This window comes from Necator americanus, chromosome I (genome assembly GCF_031761385.1).
Source record: "Necator americanus strain Aroian chromosome I, whole genome shotgun sequence".
In the NCBI taxonomy this organism is placed as follows: domain Eukaryota; kingdom Metazoa; phylum Nematoda; class Chromadorea; order Rhabditida; family Ancylostomatidae; genus Necator; species Necator americanus.
Window position 1 is genome coordinate 20,063,656 of NC_087371.1, and position 20,091 is coordinate 20,083,746.

Below are 20,091 nucleotides of genomic sequence, written 5' to 3' on the forward strand. Positions count from 1 at the left end.
AATATAAGAGAGATGCAATTAAGAAAAAGAAAGGACGGGTCCGAATGGGATAACAAGGAGAACAACAATGAAACGAACGCCGAGATGTTCAACATCAAACAAGCTCCGGAAGCAAACCTACGGGTAGGATGACAAGAGAGCAGCTTGGTTTTCATTCGCGGACTTTGCGCCATTGACGCCAACAAAATGATGCGTTGTTTTTGGCACTAATTCTAGGATAACTAAGATATTAGGATCAACGCATTGCGGTGGAATGTAGAATTTTCTTTCTCAAAATTAAAAAATGAAATAAGCTGTAGAAACGGAAACCAACGGATCGATGTTTCTGGGGAAAAACCTTATTTCGAGTGTCTTGAGTCTTCCAAAGAGTCCATACTGCAAGTAACAAAACAAATTTAGCTATCGATCCGTAAGTACTCTTTCGGATATGAACTCCACAAATAGAGCTAGACAGTTTGTTAAATATTAAAAGGAAAGAATAGGGAAGTAAGTTTGGGAAATACTTATTCACGGGTGGATAACACTTACTCCTTCCCAAAAGACTAAGTCGATAATTTCAACAGCACTTTGGAAGCAAAAAGACGGAAATCGCTCAGAAACAAATATGCGCACTTTGTAAGCTTAAGGAGAAATATATGAACATGCATAACATGGAAAAAGGCTATGAATAAAGAAGCAGAGATGGAACGAAACCACCTACAACAGATCCCAACAGACTTCTTCTTGACACTACAGATATAAGAAATAAGAACACTAAGGACATATACTATTCAGAAAAGCTCGGCTTTGATCCTTTTCACTGACGGTTCCTGACGGTATTGTTGTTGATGATTGTGCGGATGTGTGCTGTAGATTCGTTGGTTGGTAAAATTCGTCAGACGCACACCACCCGATCCTGTCGTATAAACCATACCTTCCGACGAATACTCGAGCTTCGGTTCCTGTAATACATCAGTCACATTCATATAAAAATCAAGGATAAAACACATAGAGAAAATGATTAATAAGCCAGGACGGTTTTGTAGGGAAATACACTTCTACTATATATTCTGTTTTGTAGATTCAAAAAAGGTAAACTGCTGCAGATACGTGAATCGCGATTACCACGTTCAAGTGGCTTTACGGTAAAGTTTTTGGAACGAAAATACCAACAAGTACAGCCGGGTCAAAACGACCTGAAGCTCGGTATTGGAGCTATTCGAAAAAAAAATCCTGGTCCAATATTTGTTATAAAATAAAAATAAAAAGTAATAGCGCACTATCATGCGCAGGAATGAACTGGACGTATGGAAGGTGGTAGTTTTGTTTGAAACAAGTAATGTAGGTGCAGCAAATGCAGAAAAATTACTCCTGCGACGGAATAGCACATTTTTGAAAGGGAGTTTCCCCCGATTAAGAGAAGTAAGAGACGAGGAACATCAACAAAAAATACTGCGTTCATAACATAACAGACTTCTCAGAACGAGATTTCTTCGGTTGTATCAACTAGAATTCTTCCCAGCTAAGAGATCACAGTCTCATCAGGGTGGATAATCTCACATTTTTATTAACATAAAGCCCTTGCAAAACTCCAGCTTTTTTTACCTGGTTCCGAGAAAAAAACCAATGATAGATGTTTTTGTGGCTAACGGAGTAAATTAACGTAAATTCCAGTCGAACAGAAATGGAAACGATAAGACAGTACAAATAACACTAGCTAGTGCAATAAACCAACATGTAGATAGTTAATTCCTCCTCCAGGATTCGGTACAGGTGTTGCTGATGCGAAAGTTCGACGCTTAGCCACCAACGGAGCATCCTGTTTGATCAGTTTTACAGGAGCCGCTGGTGGCTCCGTGGGAATCGATGCCTCAGGCACCTGAGGGCACTGGGCCCCATTCGAAACGTATTCCATCAATGTTCGTGAACGAGCTGAAATCTCTGCCTTTAATTCAAAGAGGAAAAAAGAATGTCAAATTACTTTTGAAAAAGAGGAATGATGGAACAACTACCTTGTGCAGGAGCTCGTCTCGGTACTTCCTGAAGACTGAGGTTGTGCGGTTGGCGGGCGGCAGCACGGGTGGCCTCGTCTGATTCTACTGCTCTTTGTTTGGTTTGCTGCAGAGGAAAACCACCTATTCATTTCCATAATGTTACGAAGAAGATGGAACATAACGAAACTCACCAGAGGGTTTAGATGAGGGGCAACAAGGAGGCATACTGACAACAGCAGAACCGCCAAACATGTACCTGCTTGCGCTCCTCGTCTGGTGCTCTGTAACAATACAATATTCATGTGCTATGCTATGATGACAAACGATAGTCCGGAGTGAAACGAAATCTGATCAGCATGCAGTAGGCGCACGTGCACTGAGATCCTCATCTAACTCTAGCTATGGTAGGAAACAGTCACATGGGAGTAGATGAGAACCGTGCCGCCTTTGCTCGTGCCTACTCCACGCAACAGTGCACCACAAATCAAAACGTGTTATACCGACTCAGATATTTACCTGCCCAAGTGCTGCTTGTAGTTTTCGTAGTTGCGAAAGTACTGACTGATGCTGACGAGTGAGCAATTCAACCTTAATCGGCAAAAATTATTTCAAACTATTTGTTTAAAATAGGGATAGAGAGATGCTAAAAGAATAAGGTATGATCAAAATACCTGTGCTTTTAGTTCTTGATTCTCCTGACTACAATCAGCAACACGATCTTCCAACTGTTCGATATAATCCTGGAAAAAATCGTCTGTAGTTGAAACTCAGTGGATTTTTCTCAATTTGAATAAACAATAAGTGCTCGTTAAAATTCTATCGAGCACGTTCTGGAAAACTGTTTCCAGAGAGTGCCTTGTAAAATCTGGAAAATACACTCATCTCGTGACCGTAAAGAATTATCTACATAGGTGTTCTCCGTCACGTCACGAGAACAACTACGAAGTGTGAAAACAATGAATCCAAAAAACCATCGCGAATAACCACTCAAAACACTATGACGGGACTCTTTGACACAGTTCTTCGAACATGTTATTGGATATCACGACATAAGCTGAACGAGTGGCTGTTCGTAAAAGTTTTTGATAAGTCTTGCGTGACAAGAGAAAAATTGAAAAATCCAGTTTTTCATTTGCTAACTAAAACGTCCTTAGAGTGAAGTAGTAAAGCTACAGCCGATGAAAGGGCGGGTGTTCAAAGCTAAGTCTTATTGGAAATAAATGTATATTTCTGAGCAGTGCCAAAAAACGAACGGGGCGTTTGCAGCAAACTTTAACATTAAAAAAATAAGAAATATGCGAAACACACTGTACATAGGCGGTGATGATTACTTTTACATAAAAAAACGTTCGCATTCTACCTTTCTTAGAACAGCTTTATTGGAAAGAATCTGAAATTCCTAGTACGTCTTACGATTAGCTCCGAATCAGCTTGTTTAACAAGGAGTCGACCCTCCAGAGACATACAATTGATTACGATATAACTGAATACAATTGATTTTTCCGAGAATTATTTTTCTATCAAAAAAAGGAGATAGAACGTAAGATGAAGTCTATCACAGAGATAAAGCGAATATGTACACTTCCCCTTGTACCAAAAACAATTCTAGCAGTATTCACCGTCAAAACCTAAAAAATTCAGGTCAAGTTCATGAAACGGAGCCAATCTTTTCGCGAACGCATCGATATGACACCGTTAAAGTTTTCACGAAAGAACTGATAGATATCGGCAGAAATTCCTAAAGAAAGAGCGAAAGGATCCTTTCGTTAGATAACTGACGATCTTGTGACATGACGAAACAGCGCTGATAACCTTGAAATTCGCGATATCAATCGGTTGACTACCAACACATATCATTCTCATCTTCTCAACATTAATGAGGCCGTTCTGGATTGTTCATCGGCGGTCGATCGGCCGGATCAAGTGAAACATCAGCGTCAAAGTTGCGCAACGAATGGCGATCAAACAACGATTGGTCTCACACTGAGGTGCAATGGCACCGTGCGACACCGTAAGCTTAGAATAACTTCACATGAGCTCAGTAAATGGTACACTTGAGTTTGGATTACATTTTCAAGAAACAACCAAAGAAAGTTCAGCTAGTGGTTCTCTAACCCATACGAAACTGCATAGATTGGTTTGATAGAGGAAATATTCATTTCCAGCCAGTTTTCTGATCCTTGTCGCAGAAGGATGCGTGGAAAACAGCGCCAGAAAAACCTCACTAATCAAACTCTATAATAGACTCTAATACCTGTTTGCGTTTTCGACTTGTTTGGGCACTTCTTTTATTGCGGATCTTTCGTCGAATCCTCTTAAGATCACGTTCCTCCGCCTTTGTTAATGGATAGAACTCTGGTAGCAGAATTGACTCTTTTTTGCATAATCTCTTCTCCTCTTCTGTCAAAATTAGGGCTGGATATTTTCTTTGTCGCTCGCCTTGAAAATGAATCCTTTTCGCGTTGTGATAGGAGAAAATGATAACGGCTTATCTTCTGCTACCTGTAGGTCCTTTAACAATCGAATTAGTGTGCGTTGATCCGAGAGTTGATGAAGATGGTGAGGAGAATGTTGACGGTGCATTAAGAGAGATATTGGCCGGATTTCGAAGTGCAGGCTCTGGAAATGGGACTTTTGAAAAAGAAATGAGGTGAATAATTCAAATATTCCTAAGAACTCAAGGAAAAAGAATTAGAGAGAGAAGACGGCATCTCACACTGTTCTTTCCCAACTATCAAAAATTTGTAAGCTCCCTAAATTTGTCCCTCCCATGTTAAGGATCTCAGCCACAGGAATCCTCCGAATTTCCCTACCAAAAGGATGACCTTTGGTCAGCAATTCAGTCGGCGCAAGTCGGCCGTAAATATCCAAGGTGTCAGCACAAGGTCGAGATTTAGCTTCCTAAACATTGAAGGTCCCCCCCCCCCCCCCCCCCACAAACGTTCGCCATAAATGATAGCGACAATCCCACGCGCTCTCCGATTTCCCGACAAGTCTCGGATTTGACGTCACTATTCGTGCTGACATGTATTTACCTTACTACGAATTACGAGGAACGTACAATGGGATGCAATGACACCGTTGTATGTTCTACCTTTCCTGAAAATTTGTGGAAAAACCTACGTGGGTGCAAACTATGACCCTTTCTTTCATAGTGACACGACAAAAAGGTTCAAACAACAACTGGTGTCAGCTCATATCACAAAATCTCTGTGGATAATGTTCGCAGTAACCATCACAAATTTCATATAAACCTTGATATGGTTGAAAGAAGTTAGTTATTGCCTAAGCGTAATGATACTATTGATTATGATTGCAATATTTGCTTGAAAAATCGGCAATGTGGAAAAACCCGTTCCATTCCTTCTAGGAAGCAAAGTCGCAGTAGTCCTGAGCTGACAATTGAAGCCAGCTTCTATTCCCCACTAATCCAGGTCCATAAAAAGACCAGTCCAAAAGTCGCATGGAACTGCAAAGAAATTCCCTATAAAGGATGAAGGACTAAACAGTTATTTACGGTCGATGCGGTCACTGCGCCAAGGTCATCAGCTATTCTTCTTCTCGTATTATGTGTGGTTCATTAGCATCTGAAGAGATTTGCGTAATCTGCAAAACTTTACACGTAAGAAGTAGTAAGAAATCCTAGTCCTTTAAATAATGTGATTTATATTCAGCAGTACAGAATTGTGGAGCGTATCTCTTGACTCTAGCAGATTAACTAATTTGTTCCGACGACTAGAAATGTGTTCTTCTGCTTATGAATCCGGAATAAAACCACGAAATGGTGTGATGTTTTCGCCGTCCTTCATTCGTGGCAATATTTGAATAACAGCGCAAATAAAATAGTGTCACTTAATTTTGTGGATTTAGTTCGGACAAAAGAAACAACAGTAGATACACTGAAGTATGGTTTGAAATATTTCTAACACTCGCAATGACAGAAATAAAGAAATATGAACATTTCACATTTTCCATCCTGAAAACAGGGTTAATATATGAGAAAGAATAGGGCGTTCCCAAACTACTCAAGAAGCTGATTTGAAGCAAATGGTAGCATAGAAAGCCTTTCTGATAAGGTTTTTAAAGGGGAACTGCCCCATATTGCATCATCTGTTATCAGTTCTCATATTTGTGAAGTATTAGATCAGTTCTTTTTTGTAAGGCAAAAGTGATGAGAGGAACGTCAGAAACTAGTGCACGAGGAAAAAAAAGCGAAATTAATCGTATTAGAAGCTGTTTACTGAAGAATGTTCTACTTGACCGAAATCCACAGATGATCTAACTTGCTCCTGATTTTTCCCCGCGTAATTTCCGCCTTTTCTCAACAATTTTACTCCAAAAATACTTTTATTTCGATCAAGATACTGTCTAAATCCCTACGCTTCTTAGAGAGGTGTCAGAAGGCTCAATTTTGCGTTGGATTTTTTGAAATTTCTCTCACTCTCTCTGACTCTTACACTTGTATTTGGAAGCATCTTTAGTCATTAGCATGTTCGCAGCAAGTTTTGGTGGTCAAAATTGCCATTTTTCACACCAGGATTATTTCTGTAAGCAAAATTCTAAAGCTATAATATGCATTTTTCATTTTGTTTCTTTTTCTTTGTTTGTTCAAGAGTCAGACGTCCAGTAAACAATTAGATTGTCCAATGAGTTTCTTTTTTTTTGCATTCCTGACATTTTTATGTTTCATTCAACAAAAAAGCCATTCAAATCAACGATACAGTCAACAGAATAATCAATAGTCCTCGTTAATCGATTTGATAGATTGTTAATTCCTTCGGCATAGGACTCAGGCTCCCGTGGATTACATTTGGTAAGGAACTTATGGAAAAACCTAGTACTCCCTCATTCATCTTCATTTGACATTCCCAGCAAGACTGACTATCGCAAGTCGCTTAAGCATACGTGTATTTGGCTCTGAATCAACAAAAAACCCCACTAATCGAGGCACGTATTCACTCAGCACTGAGGACGTCAGCGAGCCGCTTCAGTCGACATTCAGCTGACGTCAATATTCCCGCCCACACTTGCTTCACTAACCTTTAAGCGACCATATTAACCAAAGCGAGTGAATTACGTGCACGCTAGGATAAGAAAAAAAAAGAAATTGAACACGAGGAATGTTTTAAAACGCACTGAATCTGACAACGGGAGCTGGTCGCTGAGCGATTGAACGAGTTGTCGTAAGAGTTGGTGCACGTTTCTGTTGATTGGAGAGCGATTGTAGCCGGTATGGTGCGTAATGAGGACGAGTGTTGGTGGTGCTTGATGCGGTTGTAGTGGTTGGCTGGAAAAAAAACTCCAATTTACGGAAAAAAATACTTACGCCTTGCCTACTTAATTGAGATAATTGCAACTACTCAATATGCAACTGAATTCCAGAAATCTCTGAGGATAGCAGCTCACCTGTGAGGTCACCTCCGGTTTTACATCATCAAACGAAGTTTGAGTGAATAATTCTTGACTAGCCGCTTCCAGAATATCGAGCGGATATGAGGCTGAAATCTTGCTTATTATCTTTGATATGTTGTCAAGAACATAACGGAGGAAATAAGCATGGAATCCTCATATCGTGTTCTCAAACATTAAACTCTAACTTAAAATCTGTTGAAAGAAATTACAACATTTGGACACAAATTATAAGTGTAAACGAAGAAAAATATTTAAAAATCAGAAGTTATTATCAAAGAATAAAGCACAGAACACCGGGAAAATATGGAAATTTAACAAGCCTATATCTATAGAATTCGAATTGATATTTGAGGACAGCGGCGGTGAGAAGCGCTATTTCCATAAATATGAAAAATTTTATTATATGCGAAAAAGAAAAAAAAGAAAAAGTATTTTCAAAAAAATTGGTAAAAAAAAGAACAAAATCAGTAAATTGCCTTTCATTGGAAGCATGCAGTGAAATAAACCAAGTTCGCAAATCTTCCTTCCTCACCCTCAGAGCCTGATGTATTCGTTGGCGAATTACTGCCAAGACTTAATGATCCTTGACGAGGTGAACTCAACGGTGACAGGGCAGCATAGCTATGATCATCACATTGTTCAAGTCCTTCAAGTTGTGAAATCATCTTACTGCAGAATGTGTCCTCAGCTGCTGGAAATAACTAAGCTAGGACTAATTATTAGAATATAAAAATAGGAGACGAATACCTTCCGGTGCAATTTCAGAGTCATCCAAAAACGGTGAAAAATTTTCCCACAATGAATTATCATCAGCCGCCAATACCATGCCTAATGTTGGATCATCGCCATTCAAGAACGAAAAATCCATGTTCAAGTCGAAGTCCATGGCGGCTGGCCTGTAAGTTGGTGAAAGCTCGAATGAAAATCAATTTCTGGTAGACGAGAACAATAAAATAGGTTCAACGATTGTTCCCAAACAATAGCCCAAAATAAAAACTACAGCAATTCAATGAAAACCCAACGGATGAACGGAATCGGAAATGCTAACTAGGGCGATGATGTTAAATTAAACACAGTCGCGATCATGGCGGGGATGGGAGTGGGTGGAGCTGCGGGGAGGCAAGGACTATGAAAGGGTGGATGCGAGGGATCGATGAGAGGTGCACAACTGTATAAAGAGACTCGACACTGACAAATAATGGGTGGATCGCCATAGAAAGCAAACACAAACAAACGTCATCCAGGAAGGGCATACATCAATGGAAAATGGACGATAATCGATTGAGTTGATACTGAGAACGCTGCAGCGGAATAAAAGAACTGTACAACTGAATACAAGGAAGCGAAATGGACTGAAAATAGCTGTCAATCAATCGATATTCGCGTTGAGTGCGTCAACAGTAGAACAACGTCTTGAACTATTTAGATATCTCAAAGCGCACAAAGACAGCTGATAAGGGACAGTCGTCTCTTTGAGGTTGTCATGTGACGTAAGTGCTGAAAACTAATGTCACACTAATATTGTACAATAAATTCGCAACGAAGGTACTGTGGAAACGAGTTAGCGAAACCAGTTCCGCGGCAAATTACGAGTAATGAAAGAAAAAAAATCCAAGGACGTCGAAGTACAATTCGAGAGACCTCCGGAGAAGTGTAATTGAAAATTTCAGCTGGAAAAAAAATTATGAACAATGTTGCAAGCTAAGCGAACTATTAAAAATACTGAACTACATGTACTTCCAGGATTCTGTGCACATTGTGATAGATTTCCGATCTAACACAAACAATGCAAAGATTTTTGAGATGTTTAGTTTTAGAAAACTACGTACTGTTTAAAATGATTGAACATTTCTGCAGCCTACGCACGTTGCTATTACTGATGTTATCATAAATTCCGGAAAAAGTGTCCTTGATATCTTCAAATAAAAATGCAAATCAAGTTTTGTGTGCATGGTCTCGGTATTCTGATGTGAAAAAAGTGTGCTAGGAACGCGAGGAAGCAGAGATACCAAACAAAAGAAGGACAAAGAGTTAAAAGTCTTAAGCAGAAAAGAAAACAGATGAGAGTTGGGAGCAACCAGGCTGCTTCCAAGTTCTTTCCTTCGATCCTATAAACCCATTACTAAAGTTGCGTAAATTATTGGAGACTAAACAATCATAATAACAAGTCATTTTGACTTGATATTATGATGGTCTCGTAAACTCCTAAAATTTCCTGCAGCTGGAGAATTTATTGAAAACGTAATCTACTAATTATGACCTCAATTTTCTAAAACGGATTTTTGTCCCTAGAATAGATTGATTCAGCTAAACTCTGTGTGCAGTTCAAAAAAGCAGAAAAAAATACTAGAATGGTCCAAAATAGAGTGCTAGGAGTAGATGAATATAAATGTTAGCCAGAAGCTGAAAATTTACGAGTAATCAGTCACTAGACAGAGCTAAATCCTCGTATTCAAAATAAAAATCTCAAAGTACAAACGAGTGGGAGCAGGAATCGATTTGCGCACATTTGCTGATGGGGAACAGAAAAATATTTTATGAATGAGAGATCGAAATAAGCCAGCAAATTTTCAAATAGATCGGTTCTTGAATTCGTGAACGTTCCTGCTGAATGAACAAAACTGGCGCTTTGCTATAGTGAAATTATCGAATTCTCAAAGAGTGAAAAGCAAACGGTAGCTTTGCTATCATTCCCATCAACGGTGACGAGGAGGGCAGCCGACAGATAGTCTGAGCAGTTACACTGTTCCTTCACTGACATCATATTATTGGGAAAAAAGTTCGCTCTTCTCTACGCGACATATTGGAGACATAGGCATAGTCACTTCATTAATCTAATACTAAACTAAAGCAGTATGTATGCCATATCTTAGATGACACTTATGTGATAATGAGGGAATAAGAGGAAAATAACGAAAATTTGGATGTAACTGACTGAAAAAATTTCTCACATAATATATAACGAATCTTCAGGATAATTTCCTCAAATATGTGATTGCACAACAGAATGTCTAATTGTTCAACTTTTGTAGAGTCGGGTCAAAACGACAATCACGTGTGCAGTTGCGGTGCATTTGCGTACAAGCTCGAAGCGGCGCAGTGGAGGCAGCAATTGGGACCGAAATGGGACCCTCGCAAACTGCAGCGAAAGGTGGTGCCAGCAAAGGGTTCACCAAGCTCCACCGAAGCGCCTCGAGAGAAGCTGCGTACGCAACTGCGTACGTGCTTCATGTCGTTCTGACACTACTATATGATAAGATAAACTTAGCACCACTTTTCGAGGTGAAATAGAAATAAAAATTGCTGAACATTGAGAAAGCCATACATTCAAAGACAATAAAAAACATTGAGCAACCTCAAAAGGTCAGGTGCAGCAGTGAGACTAGGAGTATTCAGTGAGAATTTCAGAATATATGCATAGGCGGCATTGAATATGTTCAACCGAATGAGCGCGACGCATCTACTCATGCACTTAATTAAACTGATCCATTGGCATTCATTGTATTAACATGTTATTACCTACTATCACTTGTTATTATATTATTTACAAAAATAGTATTAGTTATTTCACTATGTTCAATTTGTTACCGTTCCCAAATACAACTCTACTCAAGCAGAAAATATTGTCTTTCCACGTAGCTCTGTAAATAGGGGTATCCAGGCAGCACCTATCAATCTCTGAGAGCAATGTTCTTATTTCACTACAGAGATAAACACGTAAACATATTACAAAATGGTACACGAATTATCAGCATCCAGTGAACTGTTTAGTAAAGATAAGCAGAAGTTAGCAAGAGAAACTGTAAAAAGAAAAAAATAACACTGATGTTCGACTACTTAAGATTGATCTGAATATATATATATATATATATATATACATATATATATATATATATGTATATATATATATGATAGAATGAAATATTTTGCAAGGACCCCTACGAAATTTTCATGATGTCAACTGCCAGTTTAGGAATATAGCTGCAATATCGTTTCAGAGACGATTATTTCTCAGAACTTTTCTCTGATTTCATTGCCACAACCGTCATGTAAACGAAAATGTGGGAAAATGTTTGCTCATAGCTACTCATCAAAATCATCCATGACTGAAATATTATGGGAGAAAGAACAAATTGCACCTTTTTGGGATGCAGTGTAATATGAATCGACAAAAGGACAGTTCGTTGCAATCTTGAGAAGTTCCTGCGAACTTAGAGGGTCACGGAACCGGGCAGCGGCGGCAGCAACGAGAGAATCGCGGACATTGGCCGAACTACGGATAAAATCGGACATTCTGCGGCGACCTTTGTCCTTGAATGGGCTGGATTGGAGGGGACATTTAGAAGAATAATAGCAAAGTAACAAGTCCTCATGAAAGACAGAATAGAAGGCAACGCGGAGGCATGTAAATAACCTTATCAGAAAATTTTACGGATGGAAATGATGTCGACCAAGCTTGCAAAGAGAAGAGGAGGCTCCAGGATCTGCCTATCCCATCCAACGATTTCCGTTCAATACGGACCTTCAACACAGCCAGCCGCATGTTTCACTGCAACGTTGACAGCGACATTGACGTCAAGCACACAGCAATTCAGAAAAGAGAATGAATTGCCGACAGCAACACATCAAGGACATGATTTAAAATGTTCTACAGGGAAAACGAGAAGAAAGTGAACTTCTGCAGTGATTCCCGAGAAAGGTTCAACTGCTGTCCGGATCGACTCTCTCAACAATCTCAATGGATATTACACACTAGGCGCAGTAACGCAATAGCTGCAACAAAACATAGCGAAAAAAAGAGCATAGGCAATAAAGAGATCAATCAATGGCGTGAACTAAATTGATGCCTCTACTGGTTGTAGTGTCTGCCGTACGCGTAAAAATACCTATATTATTAGAATGTGATAGAATTCTCAGGAAAATGAGGCAATTTTTTTTTGCACGCTAAAAACAAAAACAGATTTCTGTCTATAATCCCTATAATGACTTCTCAGTTAAAGAGGAGATTCTCAGTTCTCCATATCGCGATCTCCCTGAAAATTACAAGAAATTTTAAGCGGAACGCGATGAGTTTCGAACCTGAGAAGTGAGTAATGTTTTGATGTCAAGTCAGCTGACTAAAAACAACTGAAACCTTTTGTCCAAATTGTAAGTAGAAGTCCTCAATATAATTAATTCAATTAATTCTGCAACACAGTTTCATATACTGTTATTAGAAACACTTTCAGCCGAAACAGAGAAATTGAGAAAACATTAAAATGAATCACATGTACAGACGTCGTAGAAGGACAAAATGAAACATGAAACGCTAAATTTGAATAATTTTCTTCTGCGCAGCTTGAAAATATCTGCTCACCACCATTTTTTTTTCTTTTTGTTAAGACTCGCACGTCTACAAAGGCGGGGATACACGTAAGTAAACATAAATCTCTTTGAAGGAGGTAAAACTAGCAACAAAATCTATTCAACACAAGTCCATCTATATTCCTTTTTCCTCTCTTTTCTATTATACATGCGCAGAGTAGATTTTGTCCCACAATCCTTTTTGAACGAACGGTGAATACCAATCAGCCATCTTTTTGCACACATTCTCTCGACATGAGCGTCTGCTGCGTCAACGCTACAGCAACATAATAAAATGTCTCCTTCATCAACTTTGCTCGCTTTAAAGGAGAAGAATTCTAGCAAATGTTGAAAAAAGATAAATGAAAGTGGACGAAAAACTCTTTTGAAAAATAAGCATGAAAGTAGTCCTACAAAATGCCACCGACAATGCGCGCAGTTCATTAAAGCTTTTACATTTTCATTCAGACTAACTGAAGATTTTTTGAAGTCCCTGAACGCTGAAAAAAAGAAAGAACTATGCTGAATTAGGATCAGTATTTGGGGGTTTGAATTTTTCACTAACACTGAAGCACCTCAAAAAAGTCGTTTTTTCACCCGAAAATTTGTAATTACAGAAAATTCCTGAATTGTCAAGAACTCTCACAAACATACATAGCACCCTACTTTCAACAACGTCCAGAACAATTTCTTGTTTGAGAATAAGGCAAGACGATGTGAAAACAAAACCAATACCCCATCTATCTGGATGAATTGACGTTTGTTGTCAGCTATATCAATGGGCATGATTAAATTTGATGACCTCAATATCATTGTTTTCCACTGAATCGGGCGCTCTTTAACACTTGTCATGCGACAGCGCAGCACAATAAATTCATTTCATGTAGCGAAAATTTTGCGTGCATTAGACTTCAGAGATCCTGCTTCAAATGCTCAATTTTGTGTAAAGAATAAATAAGAACAATGTTCTTTGTATTGACAAAAAGAGGCACAGTGAAGGGGATATCCATCGTGGAAATAAGTCGCCAAACACCGAGAAATTTAAAGGCATCACCCCACGATCTGGAGTGGTACGGATTTCCGGTGGAGTATTCGTATACGGAATCGTAGATTATTGAGAGAAGGGTGATTCCGTCCATTTCTTTCTAATTGCCGTAGAAAACTTCCACAAGGACTTCGATTGGAGCGCGCCAGCCTTGTGCACGCGGCAATTAGGAAGAAATAGACGGAATCACACCCCTCTCCATAATCTACTATCCCGTGTACAAATACTCCACCTGAAATCCGCACCACCTCAGTTTTGTGGTATGCTGCCTTTAAGGTGGAGTTCTTTTGTGGACATTGCACTACGTTAACTTTATACGCACCTGAGGATCTCCATAGAAAGAACATCCCAACATCCTCACCGCTGAAAAGGTTAGCTGCAAGAAAGGGAGTGTGCTACCAAAAAAAAAAGATAATATAAGATTATTGAGCTTTAGAAGCTGTCTCGTATTGAAATGAACAATTTTAGGGCAAACAGGCAACATGAACAGACATTTCACCAACACGAAAACATGCTACAAATTTCATTTATAGCACGTTTTCATGTTGGTGATTTTTTTGCGTTTTAAAAATAGAGATTAAAAATAAATGCTGTAAAAAATGGAAGCAGCAACGAAGGCACGTCCACTTATTAAAGGCATCACCCCACGAATCTGAGGTGGTGCAGATTTCAGGTGGAGTATTCGTATACAGGATGGGAGACTACGGAGAGGGGGGGTGGTTCAGTCCATTTCTTCCTGATTGCCGTAAAAAACGGCCCGGAAGATACGGCTTCATTCGCTTTGGCGCACCATTTTGTACAAGAGGTTCGATTGGAGCGCGCCAGTCTTGTGCGGCGCCGCATCTTCCGGGCCGTTTTTTACGGCAATCAGGAAGAAATGGACTGAACCACCCCCCTCTCCGTAGTCTCCCGTCCCGTATACGAATACTCCACCTGAAATACGACTGGAGCGCGCCAGTCTTGTGCGGCGCCGCATCTTCCGGGCCGTTTTTTACGGCAATCAGGAAGAAATGGACTGAACCACCCCCCTCTCCGTAGTCTCCCGTCCCGTATACGAATACTCCACCTGAAATCTGCACCACCTCTGATTCGTGGTGTGATGCCTTTAAATGTGAAGCAGAAATTTATAGAGCTACATACATATATGCATCAATACAAATTAAAAGTAGTGACATTTTCTGTAAGGCCAAATTATTATTTTTCCAAACATATAACAATGCTTTCTACGTTTTTTATGTACTGATGAAATGGTGATGAAATGCTGATTCCATAGTTTTCTTCTTGAATACGTCGGTACTATTTTAGTACATTTAGAGAGTATAAAGAGAGCTTGATTTCACATTTATACGACTTCGATATCGCCACAATTTGGGAAGATTATTCAAAATATGGGATTCTCTCCCCTTTTTCCCAACAAGTAGCAAAGAATGATGTGCTAACATGAAATGACGTGAAGTGAACCTCGTCATCGTACTGATAAAGGTAAGGTTAAACCTCAGATCACATAAACTGTTGGCCAGTGGCCGTTTGCAGCAGCCTTATACATGCGTGTTTCCAATTTTCGGAGGGAAAACGTTACTAGCCTGATGTGGAGAACTGATGTGGTGCAGAAGAACGGTTAGTAGGTAGGGGTGTAGCGCATCACGGACGTGAAACAGTTCACAACATCTTATTTATTTATTGACAAATTCCCTTGGACTCATTAAACGGCAGTACTCTACTGCGGCGCACCAATACGATGCCTTGGCACTCGTCCCACCCAATTTTATCGCTTTGAGGTTCTAGCACACCTATCTAACGCCGTTGGATTTGTCTCACTGCTTTCTGGAACTTCGTTACACATACAAGCATACGTGAAGAAACGAGCCGCTATTATATAGCATGATTTTTGATCCCTTCAACAACCACAAAAAGATGCTGTGAATTCCTCCCTGCAATATCCATCAAAAAGCAGGTTCCTATGCTTTTTTCTCGTTGAAGTAAATGCGCTACGCTCTTTCGATCGCATTAGCAGACGTTGTCGCGGAACTTTTCTCCGTGAGACCTGCGCCGTTGTTGAAAAGGAGCGTTTTTATGATGTCGCATAAGACTGTCGGAAAAGATTCACGTTCGTTGCGCTCGCACATGCAGAAGTTTTCTCATTATTCATCGCTGAGAGGGATTCTACGAGCTTCACAAGGGCGTCAACTACCGCCACTTTCATCTTATGGTTTTATTTTCTTCCTTTCAACCTCCTTACTATTTCTTTATTATTTTTTTTTAGTCCAGCATATAGAAGATAATTCCTCTGAATAAAAGTCATTTTTGCCCACTGCGAAGTACTTTGAACAGGAGTCTATCTGGAAATCGTATAATATTACAATTTGATTTGGTCCCCACTTCATAACTATGTACATAAATCCAATATACACATGCACATGCTCAAGCTTTCAAGCAATCCACACATGCTGCTAGTACATAGTACGTTATTGGGTACTGCCCTCCTTGATCCCTAATGTAAGATGAAGAAGAGGAGAGTTTTTCTGTGTGAATTAAATTCTTACTTACACTGGAGTCAGCAAAATACGAGTAATATTTGATCAATTCATGGACAGAAACTGAGAAAAGAAAACAAATGGAAGAAGAAAAAGAATTCCCAAGATCCCATCTCACTGCTGCGTGCGTAAAAGGATTACTGTGCGTCGGACTGAGATCAGTTGTTATACTCATATGAACAACTAACGACAACTGTTGGAATCTTCCTGAAGGAACTAGTCAGAAACGGTAGTAAAAAAATTGAAAATATAAAAAGGTAAGGTTAAAGAACATATGTTATTATTGTAGCTAAAATGTAGCAAAAAAGTGATAGGTATCCAGTGCCGCACAGTACATACATCAATGCTACTGAAAGTACGTCAGAAATGTACAAGAAAAATTTCTCCGAACGTGAAAAGATCAGCTCTTCCAGAAACAAAAAAAAACAGAGTGAGTCAAGAAAACAGAAGTATGTGGAACACAATTTGATAAAATTTCGAAAAAGAACTATGTCAACAAATCACATAACTCAGTTACAGCACAAAAATCTTTTGAGAGCCAAAGACCGCCAATACAAAAAAAACTGAAAAAGAAAAACAATACTGAGAGGACACTATTATGATTGAAAAGACATCCGTTCATGTTCATTTCACGCTTACGGAGAAACAGAAAACTCTCAGATAAGGAAAGAAAAATGATTTGGAAAAGAGTTAAAGAAGTGTAATCAAGTTTTTTTTTTTTTTTTTGGAATTACTGGTTAATAAAAGAGCTAAACAGAACCTAGTCCTTGAAAAACTGCGTTGTTGAAAAACTTTTGTGCAATCATCAGAATAGGTCAGCATAAGGCAACCTGTACTTTCGTCTTCTTCATACGTTTTTCATTTTTACATTTCCTCCCCACGGGAATAGTATTGTAAATCAGTATTTCAGTTATGAAAGTACAAAAAATCAATGAATATTTCTAACTCCATAATTAGGAATTATGGATTTACCTATTTTTTTCAGTCGAAATGGCGCATTTACATGTTCAAAATTTGCTGCGGACAGTGAGAAATCGATATCCGTCAAAGGCAGCATGAAATTGACGTAGTCGATTTCGCGACTTTTTAGTTTTTCATCGTCCTGAAATACGACGCGAGAACGGTGTTTGCTACTACGAGGTACGTGGAGACGTTCCATCATTTTGTACGCGCTGCGTCCAGGAGCGAGCGGTCGAAGATCTATGACGTCTCCTCACCAGCCTGTTCATGTAAAACCAATGAATAGGCTGCTAAGGGGAACGGAACGGGTTCCAACATACCTCGTAAGAACAAACCGCCGTTTTTCAGGACATCTATAGGAACCTTCACACTCGTGATCTACACCTTGAACTCTACATTTGCCCACAGACCTCCCAACGGTACTTTAGCTATCTTTAATCCGCAATTTTCCCTGTCCCCCTTCTTTGGACTTGGTTGAACACATCTTCTCGCTGTATGTTTCAATTTTTATTTCATGGTTGCTCGTTAGGAATCGCTGTGATGTCTCAGAATAATTAAACTGTCGGCCAAAAACATAACACAGACAGGACCAATCTTTCTTTCTCGATTAACAATGACACCTTTTGCAATACATGATCCAATAAAGGAGAGGAAACCTTCTTATGGAAAAAGCGGAAAGTAAGCCGGATCGCAAAACTAGTTGGTTAAAGATTTCTAGACGGGAACCTGTTTTTTTCAGCCAAACATCAGGATTACTCCTACAGGTAGCTATGAGCACGTCATAAAAAGAACCTCAATGACTATCGATGAGATATATGGAAGCTTCATGTGAATGAAGTCCCATGCCGGATCATTTCTAATCCTTCAAAGGGCAATCCTGTATTAGCAACCGATCATTCAGATAACTGTGCAAATGCATTGTACATGTGTCTCATATTTTCGACGCAACGGTATGACGGAGTAGTTCAGCTTCAAAACTTGACAACTTTTAAGGCACACAATGATGCAGAAAGGAAGGACTGGAGTTGCAGTGCCTTTAAGGCTGTGTTTGTGGCGTTTCGCAATAGTTCCACGTCGTCTGCAGTGAGTTGGAGCGCGGCGAGGAACAGACGGAGGAGTGTGTTCGGTGCAAAAAAACTTGACGCAGCTGGAATCGCGCCAAGTCGACGTGTCATAGCGGCTCTGCAAGCGCGTTCCTGTTTCGGAGAACCAGAAAAGAAGAAAAGGAAAAATCAACTATCTGGGAACATTGGGGCGTACGCCCAGCTAAGTATCCGATTAAATCACAACGTAAAGGATTAAACAAAGGTCTAGAGAGGAACGTTTATATTAAACTAATATGTATTACGTACTATTATTTGCATATCATTATTACACTACTTAAATTATAAGCGTTATTTATAGCTAGAGATTGTATTTCTTTTTTTTTCTTGGTAGATTATAGTAAAGAGGACGGATGCAGTATAGAAAGTGGAGATGGCTGCTGATAAATGCTCCAAATCGACCTGATAAGCAGCTGACAAGTTCTGACAAAAACAACAGATAAATACGAGTTGAACGTGACAACTTACGACAATTTCAGGTGAAAAACGAGGTCGCAGCGAACTCAGGCGACTGTCATGTTGTTAACTGTAAATTCTGGAAATACAGGGCATGTGTTTACGACTGAATTCCTATTTGTTTACATATTTTATTAGATCATCTCATAAATATGCGATATTTCCAGTCGCATGAATTAATGTGTGAGGAAGGATTTTGGAAGAGAGCCATTGAAGTCTATCAGAAGGATGGAGGGTTGCAGAGAGTAAACGAGAGTGTATCTCAGATAAAAACTATATTTATCCTAGGTTTAAAGAGAAAAATTAAGGAATTAAAAAATTGGGATATTTCTGGGATGACTCAACAATTACTAATCTTTACTTTAGTTACAGAATTGCTCCTTATGAACCTTTAGCACGGAGAATCCAAGAGAAAGAGATGTGATTATGAAGGTGATGAAGAAAATCAACAAACTTGTTCTCCCGGATGCATTTCTGCATTCTATGGATATCTATATCATGACATATCACATATCTAACGAGTCGAAAATTCAGGGAAACGATAAAGAGGTACTCGTATACGTAGATTATCGAAAATCCACGGGTACTCCTTTGTACGCACACTAAAATTGAAGTATGGTATTGTACATTTATGCTAAATATCTAACTTGTACGGATGATTATTTCGGAATTCTTTGCTACGGGCTGAAAACGTCATCTAAGCAATTAAATAACCAATGATAAATCCTAAAGATCAAAGGAATCCGCTACGTGAATTCATCATGACTTTTCTTGTTTGACCATGAAGAGACAAATCTTTACTCTTTATTCGATCAATTTCTTAAACTTCTTTGTTTCTATCCGTTGGATCGAAGAGAGTAAGTTTGGTCCAAATTTGCTATACATTTTCGGCTCCAATCGATTCTACCAGTTTTCTTAACAATAAGGACTGCATCGATTAATCAAACACAGCGCCTAATCAACTAGCTGGCAGAACGATACGATTAGTCTCAATAAGTATCTGAAGTTGTGTACTGTTCGTCCCTTTTCACTAATCGAGGTGAATTGTTTTCAAGTTAGAAGGAAGAGGACAAAAAAGAAGTAAACAACCAGAAACCAACTGAACGCAAACAAAATGAAGCACTGAAAACAAGTAGAAAAACATGCAAGGATACTGACTAGCGCTCGCAATAACTCCGCAATAAATCATGATTCAAAAGTTGGAGCTGAAGCCATTGGTCCCTTTAAAGAAAGGCTAGGGAATTAGAAAAAAGTAAAATTTGGTT

At 39.2% G+C, this 20,091-nt stretch overlaps 1 protein-coding gene across 1 annotated transcript; it reads right to left on the bottom strand.

Annotated features, from left to right (window-relative positions):
• Positions 1 to 770: 770 nt before the first annotated feature.
• Positions 771 to 8,271, bottom strand: RB195_006290 (uncharacterized protein; the record flags this gene model as incomplete). The annotated part of the gene is made up of 12 exons (XM_013447939.2): positions 771 to 941; positions 1,715 to 1,911; positions 1,992 to 2,097; positions 2,165 to 2,254; positions 2,490 to 2,561; positions 2,645 to 2,713; positions 4,228 to 4,412; positions 4,476 to 4,592; positions 7,110 to 7,260; positions 7,380 to 7,471; positions 7,918 to 8,076; positions 8,133 to 8,271. 12 exons carry the CDS (start codon positions 8,269 to 8,271, stop codon positions 771 to 773), a joined length of 1,548 nt encoding a protein of 515 aa, XP_013303393.1.
• Positions 8,272 to 20,091: the final 11,820 nt, after the last annotated feature.